This window comes from Physella acuta, unplaced genomic scaffold (assembly GCF_028476545.2).
Source record: "Physella acuta isolate Inbredline_101_S28 unplaced genomic scaffold, ASM2847654v3 ptg001384l, whole genome shotgun sequence".
NCBI classification, from domain to species: Eukaryota; Metazoa; Mollusca; class Gastropoda; family Physidae; genus Physella; species Physella acuta.
This window is the reverse complement of record NW_026732899.1, coordinates 22521-43918: the sequence shown is the minus strand read 5'-3', so window position 1 is coordinate 43918 and position 21398 is coordinate 22521. Positions and strand designations below refer to the sequence as shown.

The 21398-nt window shown below is 35.1% G+C and overlaps 1 protein-coding gene across 5 annotated transcripts; it reads left to right on the top strand.

The window, feature by feature from the left end:
* The first annotated feature begins 1207 nt into the window (after nt 1–1207).
* LOC131927228 (uncharacterized) lies at nt 1208–20308 on the top strand. Of its 5 annotated transcripts, none has more exons than XM_059282984.1 (5): nt 1208–1328; nt 5027–5122; nt 14699–14909; nt 16097–16189; nt 19708–20308. In XM_059282984.1, exons 2-5 carry the CDS (start codon nt 5052–5054, stop codon nt 20287–20289), a joined length of 957 nt encoding a protein of 318 aa, XP_059138967.1. In that variant the 5' UTR covers nt 1208–1328; nt 5027–5051; the 3' UTR covers nt 20290–20308. The 5 variants fall into 5 exon arrangements, with proteins under 5 accessions (XP_059138967.1, XP_059138969.1, XP_059138968.1 ...); XM_059282986.1 differs by having other exon boundaries at nt 1213–1328; nt 5039–5122; XM_059282985.1 differs by having other exon boundaries at nt 1220–1372; nt 5039–5122.
* The last annotated feature ends 1090 nt before the right edge of the window (nt 20309–21398 follow it).

Sequence of the window (21398 nt, the reverse complement as noted above, 5' to 3'; positions counted from 1 at the left end):
ACACTGTCGGGGGCCGACAACACACTCGAGGTCCAAGTTTGTTCTCAAATTGTTGTTCACGTATTTCATTCTTGAAAATGTTCCGAAATTTGAAAGGTACTTTGATGCAAAAGTTTTAATATTAGAAAAGTCTTCCTTTGGCAAAAACGTATTAAAAAACATTGTAAAAACCAACCCGCCCTTCTTTGAACTTGTCTCAATTCAATGACCTCCAGCTGCAGTTCATCTAGGAAACATGCCACATTTGCTTCAAATGGGTTTTGAAACAGTCTCACTTCTTCTGCCTTTAAATCCAAGTCAGAAAACCACTACTGAAACTGCAACTAGAGGTCCTTGATGATCTCGCATGCAAATGACTCACCTGTTGCTTTAGCCATGAAGACCTTGCACTGCTGAAAGTGCGTCAAGTTTTGGACCGTATTTGTTTAAAAAACAAGACCCGTTTGGATCTGAAGGCCTTTATGTGGGTGTATAGAACAGAAACTAGATTTTACTTTCCTTGTAGTTTTAGTTTTAGAAAATTTAAATGACTAGTTATGACTGCAGCAAAGGTCAATTTCCATACCCATTTATCAGACATTAATGGCTGTAGCTTGCCTTAACTTTCCAGTAAGTCACCTATTTCCTTGATTAACTTAAATACTCTGCTCAGAACTTTAAGCCACAATTTAGCCATCTTATCGTTGAATAATATGGTAAATGCTGCGTTTTTTCCCTCCATCAACATTCAGCTACGGTTAGTCCAGTCCAAGTTATAATCATCATTTTTTAAAACTCATTGAATATATCCTCTTAAGGTAAAAGCGGTATACATGCTATGTAGGAAAGCCAGCTCTTCTTCAAATCGTTTTGAATTTTCTTGGCAAAGTTCCTCAGCCACCTAACAAAAATCTTTTCCGTGGACAAAAAGATCTCCGCGGGCCGGATGAGAGGACCTCGCGGGCCGAATCCGGCCCGCGGGCCGTAGTTTGGAGACCCCTGTGTTAGAGCATAATGAAAGTTTTTAAAATCAGAGTTAGTATAAAAAACGCTTTAAATGTTACAGAATAACATCCGGAATAATAGTTTACATTTAACTAAACTAAAATTTGTAATGTATATTTTTCCTTTACCAATTTAATAACTAACTAGATCTAGATCTAGTTTTATTATCAACCTGTTGTTTTTTGTTATTTTCCGGTGAGTAAATAACCTAAGTTGACACACCCCTTAAAAAATGTGTTCACACACGTTCACGACGTCCTGTCATGCTGGGGCAAAAACGTGCTTTTGCCTTTCATTTTCCATTCTAAGATAATTTTAAAATTCTCTCTTTTCTCGGCCACTGAGTAAGCTAGATATTTAAATGTGGTGTCAAATGTTCTCTTATGGGGTAAGGAACTTAATAGTGTATTTGAAATAACAGAATATTTTATTTTTAAAAATCCATAATTATTAGGCCTAATTAAACCTTAAAGATATAGGCCTAGGCCTACATTAATATACAACAAGACAGTCAGTCATATTTAAATACATTTTCATACGAATAGAAATTAAAGGGAAGCTACTCTAAATAACATTTTCTTAAGATGGAAGCTGTTTTTAATAGCAAATTTGCGATCTCGAACAGGGTTGATACATATTAATTTCAGGATATTTAAATTGATTTAACCATCAATCTCAATGGTGATCTATTAATCCTATTATTCAATTATCTATAATATTTTATTAAAATATACGAAAATAAACTCATATTTAAAGAAATATACATTAATTCACTCTCTCCCCCATGGCCATGCATAGGGAGGGTACTACTAGTAACTAGATCTAGATCTTAGTACTAGTTTTGACCGAATTTATTTACGAAGTAAGATTTTACCCACCTTTTTTCACATTACTATTCTCAGCGGATTTTACGTACCAAAATTCTTTGGTAATCTTTAGGTTTAAGAAAATTTATGTCAAAAGTCTACAGAGCAAAGTTCAGTAGTAATGAATAGATCTAAATCAACACTACACACACTTCAACTTAACATTTAGATTAGATCTAGATTCTAACTACTAGATCTAGATCTAGATCTAGATCCATATCTCTAGATCTAGATCTAGATTTAGGGTAATCTATCGTTTTAGGTACGTAAAATCGCCCGCGACTAGTAATGTGAAAAGCAGGTGACTCCTTAAATTTTAATAATTATTTCACATTTTGAGGAGGATTAATGTTTTGAAAAATACAAAAATGTTTCCTTCTTTCATTTATGTGCCTGATTTTTTTAAAATTGAATTAAAACTTTACAATAATAAATGAAGACTAGCGATGTTTCCAACAGATGCAACCATGCTCATTTACTATAGCAGCCATCTTGTTTATTTTTTTTTTATTGTAAATAGCGCAAGATTCAGGGAAAGCCACTCTAACTTACAGATGGTCGCTTTTTATATAGCAAATCCTGCTCGCAAACACTGCTGTTTAAAGTTAATTTCTTGCCTATATTTACATATTTAGCTATTGATTTAGGTTTATTATTCATTTATCTATAATATTTGACACAAATATATCACAATATACTTCTATTAAAGCCTTGACAATGAGGTAACTTTTTCGTACATTACTAGCCGCGGGCGATTTTACGTACCCAAAACGATAGATTACCAGATTTAGATCTAGATCTAACTAGACTAGTTAGATAACTAGTCTAGTTAGATAACTGTGGGTTTCGGGGGTAATCCATAAATGACATCACGTCTGTCAGCACTTATCATCCCAAAATAACCAGACCCCACATTCAAAAAGACGTTTTTTATATTTTAAAAACTCTACTAAACTCTACTTCACCTGCCCAGTGTCCCACCAAGTCTCAGACATGTTTGATTTAAAAAAAAAAGATTCCGGCCGAGCATGGCTCTGACCACACTATCCCTTCATATGCTGAGAACATAGAAACAGGTGAACTCTACTTCACCTCTGTGCCCCGCGAGGTCCTGATAGTCAACCTTATCATTCACATGTAGATCTAGGCGTTAAGAAAAAAATAATTCAAAACATTGTTGTAAAAAAAAAAACCACCTTTTACTATTACTAAATTTATTGTTCTAAACTTTTATAATTAATGTGTTTAATCTACCAATGAATATATCAATAAATTAATTAACGGCTTTAAATTAGTTTGTAATAAACAGTGTGTTTAAGAAAGAACAATATTTACCACCCAAAACCTATTTTACAGCTCTACACATAATGCAGATTCTCCCCAATAACAGATAAAAAAAAAAAGGAGTTATCAAGCGTCACTATTCAGTCAAAGTTTAGCCATTGTTCTAAAACTTTAAAATTAATGTGGTTAATCTTCCTATGAATAAATCAATAAATTAATTAACTTCTTTAAATAAATGTGTGATTAACAGTCTGTCTGCAATCAAAAATTATTCTCTACCTACATACTATTTTACAGCCCCCCATATAGAGCAGTTTCCTTACAGTACCAAATCAGACAAACAAACAAATATTGAAACATGTAAACAAACTTGAGTTTTAGTAGTATATAGATAGATAACTACACTAGAGACTAGACCTCTGACTACTCAGAGAGTTAGGCCTAACCAGTAGGCAAACGTCTTACATTGACTTACATCAGTGATTCAGTACATCTTATTCTTATCTTTAGGCCTATATCATATCTTAATTATTAAAGTTTAAAGTCCAGAAAGACTTGGTGACTTTAGATCGTACCACTAGTAAGCTTCTTATTGTAATTAAATTAATAAGTACTTAGGCCTAATAGTAATACTAATACTGTCATAGTCTTAGTTCAAAACTAAGTTAAAATAATTAATAAGGCTTAGGGCCTAAATGTAGTACTTACTAAATCTAGTACAGTTAATTAAGTAGCTTACTTCTACTACTTACTACTTTTTTGTGAGATCTAATTGTAACTAACTAGGCCTACTACTTACTTATTTGGTAAACGGAAAAAAAGTCACAGGAAAAAAAACACAGAAAAAAAGTCACAGTTTTTGCTAGGAAAAAAAGTCACAGAAAAAAAGTCACAGTGGAAAAATTTTATCGGAAAAAAAGTCACAGAAATAAAGTCACAGAAAAAAAGTCACAAAAATATTTTTAGAAATATTTTTATTTTTTTTGTTTAGAATTGTAAAATTTTGTATGTTTATTGTTGTGGGTTGTATTTTTTATAGCATAAATTATTTATAGACGTTAAAAGCATTATGGTTTATAACAATTGTAAGTAAAAAATATTCTAATATAATTTACACAACAACCTCAACATTTGTTACGTATTTAGTTAAAAACGCGGTAGAAAATTTAATTATAAAAGAAATTTAGGCAAATTTTGCCGTAGGCTATTCTCTGGTCGGCCTCTCCTCAGTAGGCATTGTCCGAACATATTTTGTGTTGTTGTCGTCATGCGTCAATGACAGCCTTTCAACCTTGTCGGCTTTCTGTTTTGATCCTAAGTTTTGTTATGTAATGAGTGTGATAAATGTGGGCAGTAAAGGTGGTTGAACTAAACATCTAAACATAACTATTGTTGCCATGAGTTGAGGGCAGCAAGTCAGATGAACTTACCATTTCACGGTAATTTAATGTTGGTATTAAAAAAAAAAACAGGATTAAAACCGTGGACTTTCGAGCATTCTATTAAACACTACTAATCTTAGGTTTAACATAATTACAATCTAATTATAATCTTCATACTAAATATTTTTAGATGAATTATAAAAATTACTATGCGTATACAGCCTACACACATTACATTTAATTAATCCTAAGTTAATTTGCACTCTCTGAATATTTAATACATAAAAGTATTAACAAATCCCATGCAAATATATATTTGTGACTTTTTTTCCTGTGACTTTTTTTCCTGTGACTTTTTTTCCTGTGACTTTTTTTCCTGTGACTTTTTTTCTGTGTTTTTTTTTCCTGTGACTTTTTTTCCTACAATCACTTATTTACTAGTAACTAGATAGATAAGTAATTAATTTAGAGACTTTAGATTAGACTTGATTAATTTAATTTAGAGTCTAGATATAATTCCAGATAACTTCTCACCATGGGAGAGAGTTTGGATTCAAAGCCTAAGCCTATAGAAATTGAAACAACTGCTGCTAACCTTGAAGAAAAGTATGTATGTAATTTAGATCTAAATCTAAATAGAATACCCTCATCCATTATTCTAAAGATATTTTATTATTAAAATAATAGGCCTACACACAGTGGTACCTCGATGTACACAATGGCCCCAACATCACATTTCTGAAAGACGAATTGTTAAATGAGCCAAAATTCACTTTGATAAATGAGCAATGTTTGAGGTCAGAGTATTCAATGGTTCCCAAACTTTTTCAAGTGGCGACCCCCCCCCCTTATAAAAAGTAAGTGACCCGCGACCCTCATAGAATTTGAAGGTTTTAAAGGCTCATGACTGAGAACAACTTTGAACATTACGCGTTGTTTTTCTCTATTCCATTTCCAGTGATGTTAGTGAAGCCAAATTCCAGATATTCTTTGAAATATTTATGTTTTGTTTTGCTAAGGTTTAGTCTACCAGTTGGCGATTCCCCAGAAAGAACTTCGATATCCCCCTGCGGTCGCTACCCAGAGTTTAAGAACCCATGTTATACAGTTTATGGAAAAGAAACACAAAAAAAAGTGGCTATTAATTTAGGTGCAATTAAATTTGGTAAAACTTTTGGTAAAAGTTCAGAGATAAAGTGTAGCATTAAAAGTATAACAATGTATGTGAATTAAAGTTTCAGAGAGAGCTTAGCATTAATAGTGAGTAAGTTAATGAAGTAAAGCTCCTCTGCTCTACGCTGTGCCTCCACCAGTATCTTCCATAAGCGCAACTCTGCTGATTCTTTCTTTGTATTTTCCTTTATTATGGTATTAAACAATATTTGTTTAGTATAAATACGCTTTTCTAATTTAAAAAAAAATAATAGGTAACAAAAACAACAGGGATGGCATTTTTGAGGTTGGAACTGATTTATGGGATTTCAGTTATTTTCATTTGAGAAAGTTGTTTTGATATAATATGTTTATGAGCAATTTGACATACGAGCAATGTTACTGAACAAATTAAAATTTTATCTCAAGGGACCGCTGTATTTTAATTTAATGATATAGGATTAATATATAATAGAATCAGTGGCGTAGCTACCGTGAAGCTAGCGTAAGCAAGGCATAGGGGCCCGAGGCACATAGAGACCCTTTACCCTCTTAAAAAAAATTAAAATCTTTTCATTGGAATTTTAAAATTTGTTATATATATATATATATATATATATATATATATATATATATATATATATATATATATATATATATATATATATATATATATATATATATATATATATATATACATCTATATATATACGTATATATATATGTATATTATGTATATATATATATATATATAAATATATATATATATATATATATATATATATATATATATATATATATATATATATATATATATATATATATATATATATATATATATATATATATATATATCTCTCTCTCTCTCTCTCTCTCTCTCTCTATATATATATATATATATATATATATATATATATATATATATATATATATACACATATATATATATGTATACACATATACATCTATATATATACACATATACATCTATATATATATATATACATATAAATATATATATATATATACATCTATATATTTGTAAATATATATATATATATATATATATATATATATATATATATATATATATATATATATATATATATATATATACATATATATATATATATATATACACATACATATACATCTATATATATACATATACATATACATATATATATACATATATATATATATACATATATATATATATATATATATATACATATATATATATATATATATATATATATATATATATATATATATATATATATATATATATATATATATATATATATATATATATATATATATATATATATATATATATATATATATATATTACTGTCGAAGCCCTAAGTGCGGCCAAAGAGCGGATTGGCCGGCTCTCTTGGCCAAAGCCCGAAGAACTTAGCACTAAGATCGTACTTCGTACATTGGCCGGCCAATGCGCACAATGGCCGGGATGTACTGGCCAAAGTCCGAAGCGCTTAAACTTGACAGCGTATTTTGTACATTGGCCGGCCAATGCGCGCACTGGCCAGAATGTCCCGGCCAATGTTCTATCTAGACTAAGTTGTGATCGCGTTTTTATTATTCTGGGTGCGGTTTCATTGTGAGTAACGTATTGTTTAACTCTTGTTTGCATATCATTCTATATTGACTAGGGGCCAAGGCTAAACTTGCTGCAATTGCACAACCGGGGACAAACTTTCAAATTTTGCAATTTGCCCCCCCCCCCTCAAACTTTCGATTTGCACCCCCTCTCAAACTTTTGATTTGCACCCCCCTACCTCAAGTTTTTCTCTATATATTTTGCTATTTTTTGCCTTGGTGTCACCCCCCTAAATGGTGTCACCCGGTGCGGTCCGCACCCCTGCCCCCCCCCCCCCCCCCTCGCTACGCCTCTGCAACCCAGTGCACAACAAAACGCTGCAAGTGTAAAAATAACAAGCTACTATGTAATTCTAAATGCCATAAAAGTTCAACTTGTTGTAACAAATGATAATATTGATTGATTGAGACTATAGTACACACAAATTTTGAATGTTTCTGTCATTTACTTTAATTAATAATCAATAAAAACTTAATTTAGTGATCCTTACGGCATAAAAAAAACCCAAAATCTGCTCATGATCTTCTAATTCGGACTTTGGCCGGTCGTCCCTAGCCAGATGATCTTCTAATTAATACTTTGGCCGGTCTACCATGGCCAGTCCGCGGACAGGCCGGACAAAGGCCGAAATCAAGCAAAGTTTCGAACTTTGACTGGTCTATGGTAGGCGATATTGGCCAATGCGCGCATTGGCCGGCCGACTTCGGGCTTTAATATATATATATATATATATATATATATATATATATATATATATATATATATATATATATATATATATATATATATATATATATATATATATATATATATATATATATATATATGTATATATATATATATATATATGTATATATATATATCGATGGTCTCGGTCGCAAACCGTCTAACTCAAAAAAATTCGATTTTCTTTTTTTTACATAAATCAAAAGCCAATATGATTCCCCATAATGCCTGAAAATATTAGAGAAATCTGTAGAATGATTATTGAGATATAATCATTTGAACAAACCGCCTATTATTTCTAGCGCTAAAAATCTCGGCGCAAAACGAATATCGCTATATTTGTCAGTACACTTTTGATCGGGAACGCAGTCGCACGCCGTATTATCACACAATTTTACAGCACAGCAGTCACAGTACTTATAGGTAAGGACATTTGATTAATTATGTTCAACTATTCTATTACATTTTATCATTTTAAAGAATTATAAACAAATAGTATTTGTTTAATATAGCCTATTTCCAGATTGTCAATAACCAAACTGATTTGTTTACAATTTTTTAGGCTAACACAATACTTTGAAACTAGATCTTCGTTCTAGAATCTAAATATAAATCAAAACAACATTATTCGAATTATATTTCCATTAGAATGTGCAATAAATTTAATTATTGTTAATTCACTACTAGCTATAGATTGAGGGTTTAGATACGTATTAAGAAATGTTTATATGGTAGGTTACAAAATGTTTGGCGTACATGTTCAACGACATGGTTAGTTGTCTTTGGTAAATACCTTTATGATTAATTTTAGAACAGACAAACCTATCACACCAGCCTGTCTCAACATACCAGCCTCTCTCAACAGACCAGCCTCTCTCAGCATACCAGCCTCTCACAACAGACCAGTCTTACCACATAGCAGACCAGCCTCTCTCGACAGACCAGCCTCTCTCAATAGACCAGCCTCTCTTAACAGATCAGCCTCTCTTAACAGACCAGCCTCTCTCAACATACCAGCCTCACTCGACAGACCAGCCTATCTTAAGAGATCAGCCTCTCTCAACAGACCAGCCTCTATCAACAGACCAGCCTCTCTCAACAGACCAGCCTCTCTCAACAGATCAGCCTCTCTCAACAAACCAGCCTCTCTCAACATACCAGTCTTACCACATAACAGACCAGCCTCTCTCAACAGACCAGCCTCTAAACATATCAGCCTCTCTCAACAGACCAGCCTCTCTCAACAGACCAGCCTCTCTCAACATACCAGCCTCTCTCAACAGACCAGCCTCTCTCAACAGACCAGCCTCTCTCAACACACCAGTCTTACCATATAACAGACCAGCCTCTCTCAACATACCAGCCTCTCTCGACCAGCCTCTCTCAACAGACCAGCCTCTCTCAACAGACCAGCCTCTCTCAACATACCAGTCTTACCACATAACAGACCAGCTTTCTCAACAGACCAGCCTCTCAACATATCAGCCTCTCTCAACAGACCAGCCTTTCTCAACATACCAGCCTCTCTCAACAGACCAGCCTCTCTCAACACACAAGTCTTACCACATAACAGACCAGCCTCTCTCAACAGATCAGCCTCTCTTAACAGACCAGCCTCTCTCGACAGATCAGCTTCTCTCAACAGACCAGCCTCTCTCAACAGATCAGACTCTCTCCACAGACCAGCCTCTATTGACATTCCAGCCTCTTTCAACAGATCAGCCTCTCTCAACAGACCAGCATCTCAACATATCAGTCTCTCTCAACAGACCAGCCTCTCAACATATCAGTCTCTCTCAACAGACCAGTCTTACCATACAAGACACCAGCATCTGTCAACTGATAAATCGTAAAGGCACCAGCATCTCTCAACAGATCAGCCTCTCTCAACAGACCAGCATCTCAACATATCAGTCTCTCTCAACAGACCAGCCTCTCAACATACCAGTCTCTCTCAACAGACCAGTCTTACCATACAAGACACCAGCATCTGTCAACTGACCAATCTTAAAGACACCAGCATCTCTCAACAGATCAGCCTTTCACAACAGACCAGTCGTAATATACAAAAGACCAAACTCTCTCTGAAATGATCAATCTTACCATACAGGACACCAGAATATATCAACAAACTTGTCTAACCCTTTACGACACCAGTAACTCTCAACAGACCATTCTTACCATACAAGAGACCAGCCGCTCTCAAAAGACCAGTCAGACCTATCAAGAATTCAAAGCGACAGATATTCGTGCACTGCAGTACAAGCCTGATGCTACTGTCTACTTCAAAGTGAATTAGCAGATAGCTTGCAATTGCTAAGCTAGGGTCGTAAGATTATGATCTCATCTGTAGCCCCTGTCAAGTTGTACAAGAGCAGAAAAAAAAGATAAAAGCTGTCATATTTGAGCACCTAAAAGCAAGTCATAAACACACCTTTTTATGATGATTTCCCTGATTTTAAAAATATGTTGCCATTTTGATGTTTCTTTATGTGACGTTTATTCAAAGAATACATTTTAAAAATAATGACATTTTTTGTGTTACATTTTTGTAAAATAAGTAAACATTAAGTCAGTATTAATGTGATTAGTGTGTTATGTCTCATTCATAATACATCTGACAATACGGTTTCTGTTTTTACTATTATCATTCTACAAACCCAGCACCCTTCAGATTAAGTAAAATAAACTGTGAGAATAGAAAGATGTAATAAATAAAGCATAACCTTTAACAGTTAACAAGTCTAGTGCTAAATACAGACATAATGAATACAGTCGAAAGCGATAAAGCCATACTAAAACATCTCTACTAAAAATTAAACTGACCCCATTATATAAAATCAACTCAAATAATTAAAATATGAGCTCAAAACTATAATCTAAATATTATGAAGTGTTAATTATAACTTAAAAACATAAACATAAGTAAATCACGTTCATTGGACAAAACGAACGAACTCTGCTAAGACCGAAATTCTCGGCTCAAAACAGCTAAGTCTGCGCGCGCACAGATAGACGGTTTGCACCGAGAATTTTAGACCAAGCAAACCGTCTATCTTTTTAAACCTGCTATAATTTTGTAAATATTAACAAAACTCATTTTAAAACGCTACAGTATAGTCGGTAGAGAGTTTCTTCGGAGATATCATTTTAAAAAATTTGTATTAGAGCGATCGAGAAGGAAATAATCAGTTTTTTGTCTCTCCTGTAAAATTTACATTTTCGGAGTTAGACGGTTTGCGACCGAGACCATCGATATATGTATATATATGTATATATGTATATATATATATGTATATATGTATATATGTATATATATATGTATATATGTATATATATATGTATATATGTATATATGTATATATGTATATATGTATGTATATTTATGTATGTATATTTATGTATGTATATATGTATGTATATATGTATGTATATATATATATATATAATATATATATATATATATATATATATATATATATATATATATATATATATATATATATATATATATATATAAGAAAAAGGTTATAAGTCCTTTCTAACTGTACAGGCAGTTTGATTCAGTGGGAGGGGGGGGGGGGGGTCCGTAATTTTAACACTACAGGTATTGCCGCTTTGTCATGCAAGACATTAAGAGAATTAGCCTACTATAAATGAACTAAAACCCTTGACTGGTAAGTTTAAATGCATCGCTAAAAACATCAACTGACTTGGAAATGCCTCCCCACCCCCATACACACACCTGCACCTCCCTGCTAACTGTCTGCCCTCCCTGAAATTCCATTCTACTAAACATCAGTGATAACAAGTGAACCACTTTTAAAAAAAATGACATTAACAACCATCGACAGTGTTTTCACAACAAGCAAAGTCCAACATTTATCAATGTTTTTTATTTAAATTTTTACATTAATGACATTTCATTTTTAAAAATCTAATTTATCTTTAATCAACGTGACAGTACTAACACCATCAGTTTTTTGTTTTCATCCAATCGCCAAGAAACTTCGGAAAGTCTTTGAGAATACTCCAGGCAATGTTTTTATTCTAGACATTTTTCTGAAAAGGTGCATGAAAGAAACTCAGACTTTTGGGAAGGTTTCTGCCATTACATTTTTATTTTATTTCGGAGGGCGATGTCGGCAGTAAGGCGCTGTGGTTTGCTGCCCAGAGTTTCTAGCCGCTGTCTTTGCACCTGAGGTCATTTGATTGGTGTCCGGCGCAGCGGGTCAGCATAATTACTTGATCCAGCGGTAAAACAGCACAGGCTCATTAGCCGGCGCCCCGGCGGTCGTGTACCCCGGTACTCGTTTTAATGAGCGCCATACACTAATGACAACATTTAGGCGTGACACAATGATAAAACAATGTAAAATTTACGTTCAATAAACTGCAAAATTCTAAGGGGTCATGAGGTGACACCATTAGTTAACGCACAGGGTGACACCTTTAGTTAACGCACAGGGTGACACCTTTAGTTAACGCACAGGGTGACACCTGAATTTATGACGCCACTAACCAAACACACTTTTTAAAAATGATTTTTTAAGATCTGTTTTTTTTATGGTTTTAATTTTGCAAAATTTTAATTAGTAATAATTTCTCTGATATCCATTTTAGCTGCCTCTGTATGTACTATACTTTGGATGGCCAAGTTACTGACCCATTGGGCATATATGGATGGCCAAGTTACTGACCCATTGGGCATATATGGATGGCCAAGTTACTGACCCATTGGGCATACATGGATGGCCAAGTTACTGACCCATTGGGCATATATGGATGGCCAAGTTACTGACCCATTGGGCATATATGGATGGCCAAGTTACTGACTCATTGGGCATATATGCAATTTGTTTCATTGCTGCGATGTAGGCCCACATACTAGGGTAACGAAACATTTTGTAAGGGTTTCATCGACGCGTTACCAATTGTGTATTTTTGTCGCGTGACTTTGTTTTCTAAAACTGAGATAGCTGAAATGTAAACAACGCCACTATTTTTTCGGATCTTTGTTGCTGGGGCGTAGGTTGGTCCACATTACCGCTCAGATGCGGTTTAAATGATCGAACGTAGAGGTCCACAGTGTCCCTACTGTGGAATACTCGTCATTTGTGTCATCCGTACGCCGGCGGCGTCAAAAGCCGGCTCTGATACAGTTTAACCGTTGAATCAAGTAGTGCCCCTGACTCTGCAGGACGTGCAATAATCGGATCCTTTGCACTCAGGTAGTCGCTGGGTAACTCGGGGCGCTCAATAGTCACTACTGCTGATCCGTATCCCTAGTGTATGGCGCCCATTTAAACGAATATAGGCGCCGTAGTGCCCGGGGCACATCGCTTTACACGACCGCCGGGGCGTCGGCTGATACGCCTGTGCAATTTGACAGCTGAATCAAGTAGTAACACTAACACGCTATGCAGGCCCCAAATCAAATGGACCCCAGGTGCAAAGATAGCCGTTGGGAAACTCTGGGTGGCAAACTGCACCACCTTACGACCGGGGCACCGCCCTCCGAAATAAAATAAACGTTTAATGGCAGAAACCTTCCCAAAAGTCAGAGTTTCTTTCAGGTACTTTTTCAAAACAATGTTTGGAGAAAAAACCTCTGCCTGGAGTATTCTCAACGACTTCCCAACGTTTCTTGGCGATTTGATGAAAACCAAAAACGGTTAGTGTTGATAGCGCCATCTTGATTAAAGATTAATTGTATCAACAAATGAGATGTCATTAAGGTAAAAATGAGAACATCATTGATAAATGTTGGACTTAGCTTGTTGTGAAAACACTGTCCATGGTTGTTATTTTTTAAAATTGCCTCAATTGTTATCATGGCATTTTAGTAGGATGAAATTTCGAGGAGGGCAGACAGTTGGGAGGGAGGTGCAGGTCTGCGGGAAGGGGTAGAGAATTTCCTCGTCATTTGAGGTTCATAGCGATGCATGTACATATACCGGTGACAGATGCTTATCTCACAAAAAAGTCAAAGTTCAAGATGATTTATAGGCTATTTTTTTCTATAGTGTTATTACTACGGATGGGCCCTGCCCGACGCAACACCGCCCCCCCCCCCCCCAACCACACTCACTGAATGCCACTGCCTGTACAGTAAGAAACGACTGGGGGTCCTTTTATTTCTACAGTAGAAAAGAAACTGGATTTCCATTTTCTTTTTAAACTTATTTATAATTATATGAAACAAATATTAAAATCCCAATCTAAAAGTTTTAATTTTTTTAAAGAAGGAAAAGGGCCCCTATAAGCCTTGTGCCCCTATGCCTTGCTTACGCTAGCTTTACGGTGGCTACGCCACTGGGTGTTTTGTTACTTACAAAAACAACAAATTAACTGTAAACCTGTAACATTTTTTTTACAAAACTACGGGGTAGTAGCAGTAGTAGACTAACATAATAATATAGTATAAATACATAATCAGGACGTATACATTCACGTACAGAATGGATATTATTTAAAACTACCCATCGTAAGTAGCAAGTTATCTCTTCGTATAATAACTTCATAGTTGCCTAATGGCTGATGAAGGGGCCCTCTGATAATTTTTGCATAAGGGCCCGATAGTAAAGTTTACATTAGTTTAATATAGATTCTGCTGTTCTTACATGTTTTCAACTTAAACTAATAAGGCACTTTATTAAAAAAAAAAACGAACTATCCAGATCATCTCATTCTGACAATTTGGACTACTTAATTAATGTAGTCTATGCACCGTTTATTAAAAAACATGTTAAAGTCAAGAATTTGCTGTCGTACATGCCTGAGTATATGAAGGTGATTGGACCACAGATCTATAACTCAAGCAGTGCTGAGATGAGTACAGAAATATTTTTTAATCATCTCAAGGCTGTGAATGATGTTGGCAAATATCAGGTAATGCCTTCTTTTCTTCATGTAAATGTTAAATATCTAAATAATTTTTTTCAACGTATTGGTTGATTTATGATCGAAGTTTTTTTTATGTGACATGGTATGCTGTCTAAAATATATGTTCCATGCGTTCCCTAAATTCCAAACATAACATGGTCATCTCTTTAGACAGTGTCTTGTTCAATTACCTCTAATTTTATAGCCTGTAAGTGTACTGTAGTAGACATTTTTTTTTAAAATCTAGCAACACACCAGTGCACCACATTCACAAGAGCACACCATATTACAAGTAATACAAGAGTGCACTCATTACATCGGTGCTATATATTTCATCAATGCACCTCATTACTGCAATGCATCAGTAAACCACATCAGTACACCTACACTACAAGTAGTGCACCACATTACTGCACAACACAATGTCAGTGCATCTCATGACCACATCAGTACATAATAAAGCCAAATTGTTGCATCTAAGCGTTTGGTTTAGACAAATGAAGGTTTAACAGCTACAATTATCAACCTAAATCAATCACTATTAAACTTTAGTATGGGACCTAACATACGGTTGAAAGGAGAAAGCCCACCAATATTCCATCGTCATCGATTTATTAACCATCATTCTTTTACTTCAATGAACAAGATGAGACGTCTTCTACATTAACTGGCAGAAATGGCAGGGACACTTCACACACCTAGATGATCAGACCAAGACTCCTTACGACCTCAAGACATAGACTACAATGACAAGGCGAAAACTCCTGAACCCTGCATAAGACCAACAGACTAAATTTGACCTGTGTACATTTCAGTCGACCTGATATGCATTCACCGCATCATCAAATGCTACACAAACTTCTCTCATTTTAATCTTTTACTATTACACCCAAAAACACAGGATGACTTTTACTTTCTAAAAAGCATTAGTGCACTGCGCCATATAATCAGTGCTCCACTTCACTGTATTATCACATCACATTTCAACAGTACACCATTCACCACTCCATATCAGCACTTTACACTGGATCGGTGCACCTCACCAGACACTTTACAGCACCTTATTACATTAGTGCACCACATCAATGCTCCACACCACATCAGTGCCCCACTTGACATTAAATTAATGCACTAAGTACAGTTTTGTTAGTGCAAATCCAATAGATTATTTACATATGTTTTGTTCTGTGTAGGCTTTCAAAGATGCCTTACACAGTGCTAATTATGAGGTCATTGTTAAAGTCCTTGAGGGTGAAAAAATTGAAGATGATTCTGAGCATAAAGAGGTAATGTTTATTATAATATTAACAAATTTGGCATACTAAAAAGCATTATCTACCTGTGTTCACATTTCGCCTAAATTGGAGAAAAGATCACATGTATTTATTTATTTCAGTTTACAAAAGCAGCATTTTAAATATAACACTACGGGGGATGGCAACTCGGGATATAGACATGATTTTTAACCAATGTTTAAGTACTAATTAAACTTTCTAAAATAGAATAGAATCTCGTAGAAAAAAAATTGCCCACAAAGTGAATGGTAATCAATATGTGTATAATAGTGCGGAATATTACTAGTATTTTATAAATACATTTTCGTTTTATTGAGAAACGGGAAATAGCGTAAATTAATACTTAAGGTCAACTCAAATTAATCAAAATTTGAAAGAATGCAGAAAATGAGATCTTTTACTTATATGTGTTATTTCGTTTATCTGAAACAATACTCAAGTTATAGGCTTTTGAAAAACTAAAAGTAGAATAAGTCCCACTTCCGGTTATCGGAATTCGCAGAAAAATTGATACAGAACTACAAATTTGATATAATACTTATATATGAAATTTCACCAACCTAGGCGTAACGGTACTCAAGTTATCGTGTTCACAGACATACGGACAGAATTGCAAAACCCAGTTTTTCCGACTCGAATGCGCATAAAACGCCGAAATATTGATAAATATGGATTTATAATTTTAGCCCGATTAAAATAAGTCCCTTAACTTCGTAGGTGATGAAGTACTGTGGTGTAAACCGGTGAAAACGGTCAAAATTTCATGTAATATTGTGCACGATTACAATACTTTTCTATACGCTGTATACGAGAAAGTAAAAGAATCCAGCTTCTAGGATTAATTTTAGAATAAGAAAGTGACCTTCTGAACCCTCTTCCACATCATCACAAAATTTCAAATCCTCCCACCCCCTTCCTCCCCAAGGAGTGTGACGAGTTTATGACTCGTTGGAACGTTTGCCCAGCGTTTCTCATACCAAGCGGCATGCGTTTATACCTGTAGAACCCATTTGGAGTTACAAATGCAGAAATTTCTTTGGCACGATCTGACAAAGGAATTTGCCAGTAACCTAACAATAAGTCGATTTTGGAAATAACCCTTGATTGACCGATTTTATCAATTACATCCTCTATTCTAGGCAATGGGTAAGAGTCATATTTGGTTAGTGCATTGACTTTTCTGAAGTCAGTCACAAATCTGAAAGAGCTATCACGTTTTCGTGACAGTCCTTGCTATGTTTGCAGTAACGAGAGACATCGTTTCGCATTTTCGGCCAAAAAAACTTCTTTGATTTTTGCCATAGTTTTCTTGACCCCAGGATGCGCTGACATCTGGTGTCATGGGCCAATTTCAGAATCTCTAGCCGGTATGGTGGAGGTATCCACAGTTGGTTTTTCATCAACAGTGGTTCGGCAGGCGAGGCAGTTGAAGGAAAGAAGCGTCGGAAGACCAGGTCATTTGCGGTGAAATACTCCCCATCGTCGGCCGAGAGTGATTTCCCGACCACCGATTGGAGTTCTGCGTCTTCATTCTGTGCTTTTACTATGTCATCATGAGATATTCTCAGAGGCAATTCCATGAATGTACCCTCTAGAGGCACCTGTTCCGGTATGGGAACTGGATTTCTCGATGACGATGATTTAAGTGGATCAGGACTTGCATCAGCTAACTGCTTGGTTTGACTCCGTGTTACTACACAAGCCGGATACAGTTCATTTTCTTCGTCAGCTGTTCTGGACTTTCTGGGGGTACCAGCTTACCGAATTTGGCAATAACCTGAGCAACTGATAGCTGTGTAGGTTCCACTTCACACTTCACACTATCACTAACCCTACCGAACTCATATTCCAACCTCTTCAACTGTGTCTCTTTATCTAAGGCAATCTTAGCTTCTAACTCTTTTTCTTGTAAAGCAATTTTAGCCTCTAACTCTCTACCAATAGGTTTGACTTCACGTGACATGACATCTGTTAAAAGATTCTCATCAAACAAACCTTCATTGATGAAGTGAACAATAATCTTATCTTTTAAAACTCGTGACTTTTGTGTAACAGAATACTCTAATTTCAACTACCTAACAACACCAAACAAATCTTTCCTACTTAAACTTTCAACCTCCTCAACTGTAGGTTTCGATAGAAACGACTCCATCTAATCAACTACACAGTATCAATAATCAAAACCAAAAAGAGCTCTCTAAAATCAACACACAACAAGGAGACTGCTACACTCGCCCTACACAGGACACGAGCTGACCTCCTGACCTAGATAACACGACTCTAGCTTTAGGCGGTTTGCAATGGCCTCAAGACGGGGAGATAAATTACCTCTAGATTTACAACTAGTGTCACAACCTGTACAACAAATTAAATCCCGGACGGGCCCCCACTTATTACGAGCGCTACTCTAACAGATGACAACAACTAAAGAGTATCAGACACAAAAACTCAACGTGGACTCGTAAATAAGTTCTAGGGGAAAGACACGAAAAACTCTGTGACTAATAACAACTTTAATCCATAAATAACCTTTTAAAATGAGTACAAGTATACAATGTGATTCTAGTTTTATACAAAAAGAGTATAAATATACAAAATAAACCAAAACCTAACTTACGAGTTAATGAAAAATCACTAGGTTACAAATATCACAGATATGGCACTAGGAAATCAACACAGCTTATAGAAAATTAACTTAAAGCACTGAATGATACTAAAATCACAAATGATAAGGGAAAAAACTGCTTTAAACTATAGAATACAATAAGGCATCACGCACGGTACTCTCTCCCGGGATGTCTGGTAAAAAAACTTCCTCGAGAGACCGTGGTTCGGGTATATATATCTGACCTCAGAATCAGGGGAGGTCACTCTCAAAGTCATAAGACCATTGGTTGGGAAATCGCCGAATTTCGAAATAACCAATTAAAATTATTGGAAAATTTCATCACATAACGTGATGGAAATGTACTGGCGATTGCACCACAGCTCATCCAAGATCGATTACATAAATGAAAAACTAAATTACATAAAAAAATAAGACCTAAGTAGGTCACAATACTTAGTCTTTTATACATTTTGTTTTGTTTAGTATCCCACAAAAAGCTATTTAGTTCAGCATAGTTTACAGTTATTTTTAAAGAAATACTTAAAATGGACTAAAAGGAAATCTGTTGCGCGACTGCTGTTGAGAAGTCATCCCGGTGATAGTTTTCAATCGATAACAGATATATTATGTAATATGAATAATTATAAAAAAGGCAGAATTAGAGGGCTTAAAATGTACTTTTTTAAATAGTACTTAGCTCAGTACTATACGAACCATTTTTATTATAGAAAATGTGAAAGTGAAAGCTACTACTTTTGGGCGACGCGGTCGAAAGCCACATTATTCCCGGCCTTTGACTTACCTACTTAAATGGCATTTGATTGTTCTATAAGTTGTCTAGATTAGAAATTATATTTTAAAAGTTGTGAGTGAAAAGATGTAATTATTCTTCTTCTTTCAGTTGATGCAACTTTTTGAAAGCACCATCATTGATAGCATTGATCCTAGTGCCCTTGCACAACGACTGCTGGAGCGTGATGTCATCGACCCTTCAGAAAGGGAATACATAGAGAACTTACAAACAAAACAGTGCGCAGCAGATGCAGCTTTCTATTTGTTAGACTGTGTTCCCAGGCGAAAAGATGGCTGGTTTAAAATATTTCTAGAAGTTCTAGATCAATTAGAACACAAGGATCTTGTCAAGATTTTGGATGAAAAGTTTTATCAACAGAGCGGCGATTTTCAGCCGGGAGAACTAAGTTTACAAGTGGACACTGAAATGACCAATGAGATGGCCAGCGATACGACCCATGAAACGTGCAATGAAATTACACAGCAGACGAGTGAGATGACCGTTGAAAGGTCCAGATATGAAGCAACAGTTGGTGGAGGATCCGGGTCTGATGAGATTTGCAGCATTAGCATTTTCATGCAACAAGTGTTACGCAGTTTAAACAGTTTACAAGAGCAAGTTAACAGGATTGAAACCAATCTCTGTGATCTACATGTTAAACTTGATAGTTTGAACAAAATTGATCCTTAAATTTTACGGAGATTCTAAACACGTCTTTTTATATGGTTAAAAAAATAAAGAAATTATTCCACCAAATGATTCAGATTTCAGCTCCTTTCGTGTAGTGCACCCAGTGAAACACTCCCCTCGACCCCCTTTTCACCGAGTTATCATTCCTCTACAATGTCCATTTAGTTTCTTGATCTCCCCTCTCACTTTACCATACAAGGTTCACTACCATCATCTTTACATAACAAGAGAATTACTTTTCCCTCATCGCGCAACAAATAATTGCTATTAGAAAATATATTTAAAAAAAACATGCTGAACCTTTGAACCTTTTTGTAAGGATAAGCTTTGTTCAACAAAAAACTTTTGTTTAAATAAGAAACACAAAGTTTTATGTTTACATTGAATTACATACCATACCATACCTTATCTGTAAAACACCATCAGAGATGCAACTGCACATTACAGGCTAAAATAAGCTCATATATGAGATGCAGTTCTGTTCTTTGCTATGGTGCGAAAATTTTAAAATTTTCATGACATAAAAGAAAGGTATAAAACAAAATGATAAAAATGAAGATGGTACTATTGCTTCTCAAAGTTGGAGGATCCTGATGAAAATGATGGAAATATTAATTTTATATTTTTTTTTACGATAGTGTACATGTGTTACTTGTTACAAAACAATACCTAATACAAAGATAAGTTACTCGATGGCACCCACGAGTTTTTTATTGTCACCAGCCACCAATACTTTACACGCACGCACTTACACACACACATATATATATATATATATATATACACAAATATATATATATATATATGACACCCCCCAGGAGATGATCCTGGCTACGCCACTGTAAAATGGTACACCACGACGACTGCTAATGCTTTGTTACTTTGTTCAACCTAACTGGTAATTTAAAACTGTAATATACTATTATCAAAATTGTTCTAAAGACAAGACCAAAAGTAGACCAAATAAGCTTGCATCTTTTATAAACTACACTCTAATAAAGCAGTGGTTTTTAACCTTTTTGATGGTACCGAACTCTACCAGTTTCATATGCGGCTTCACCGAACCCTTCCTAATAGTTGTATCGTCCACACTGACAAAATCTGATCGT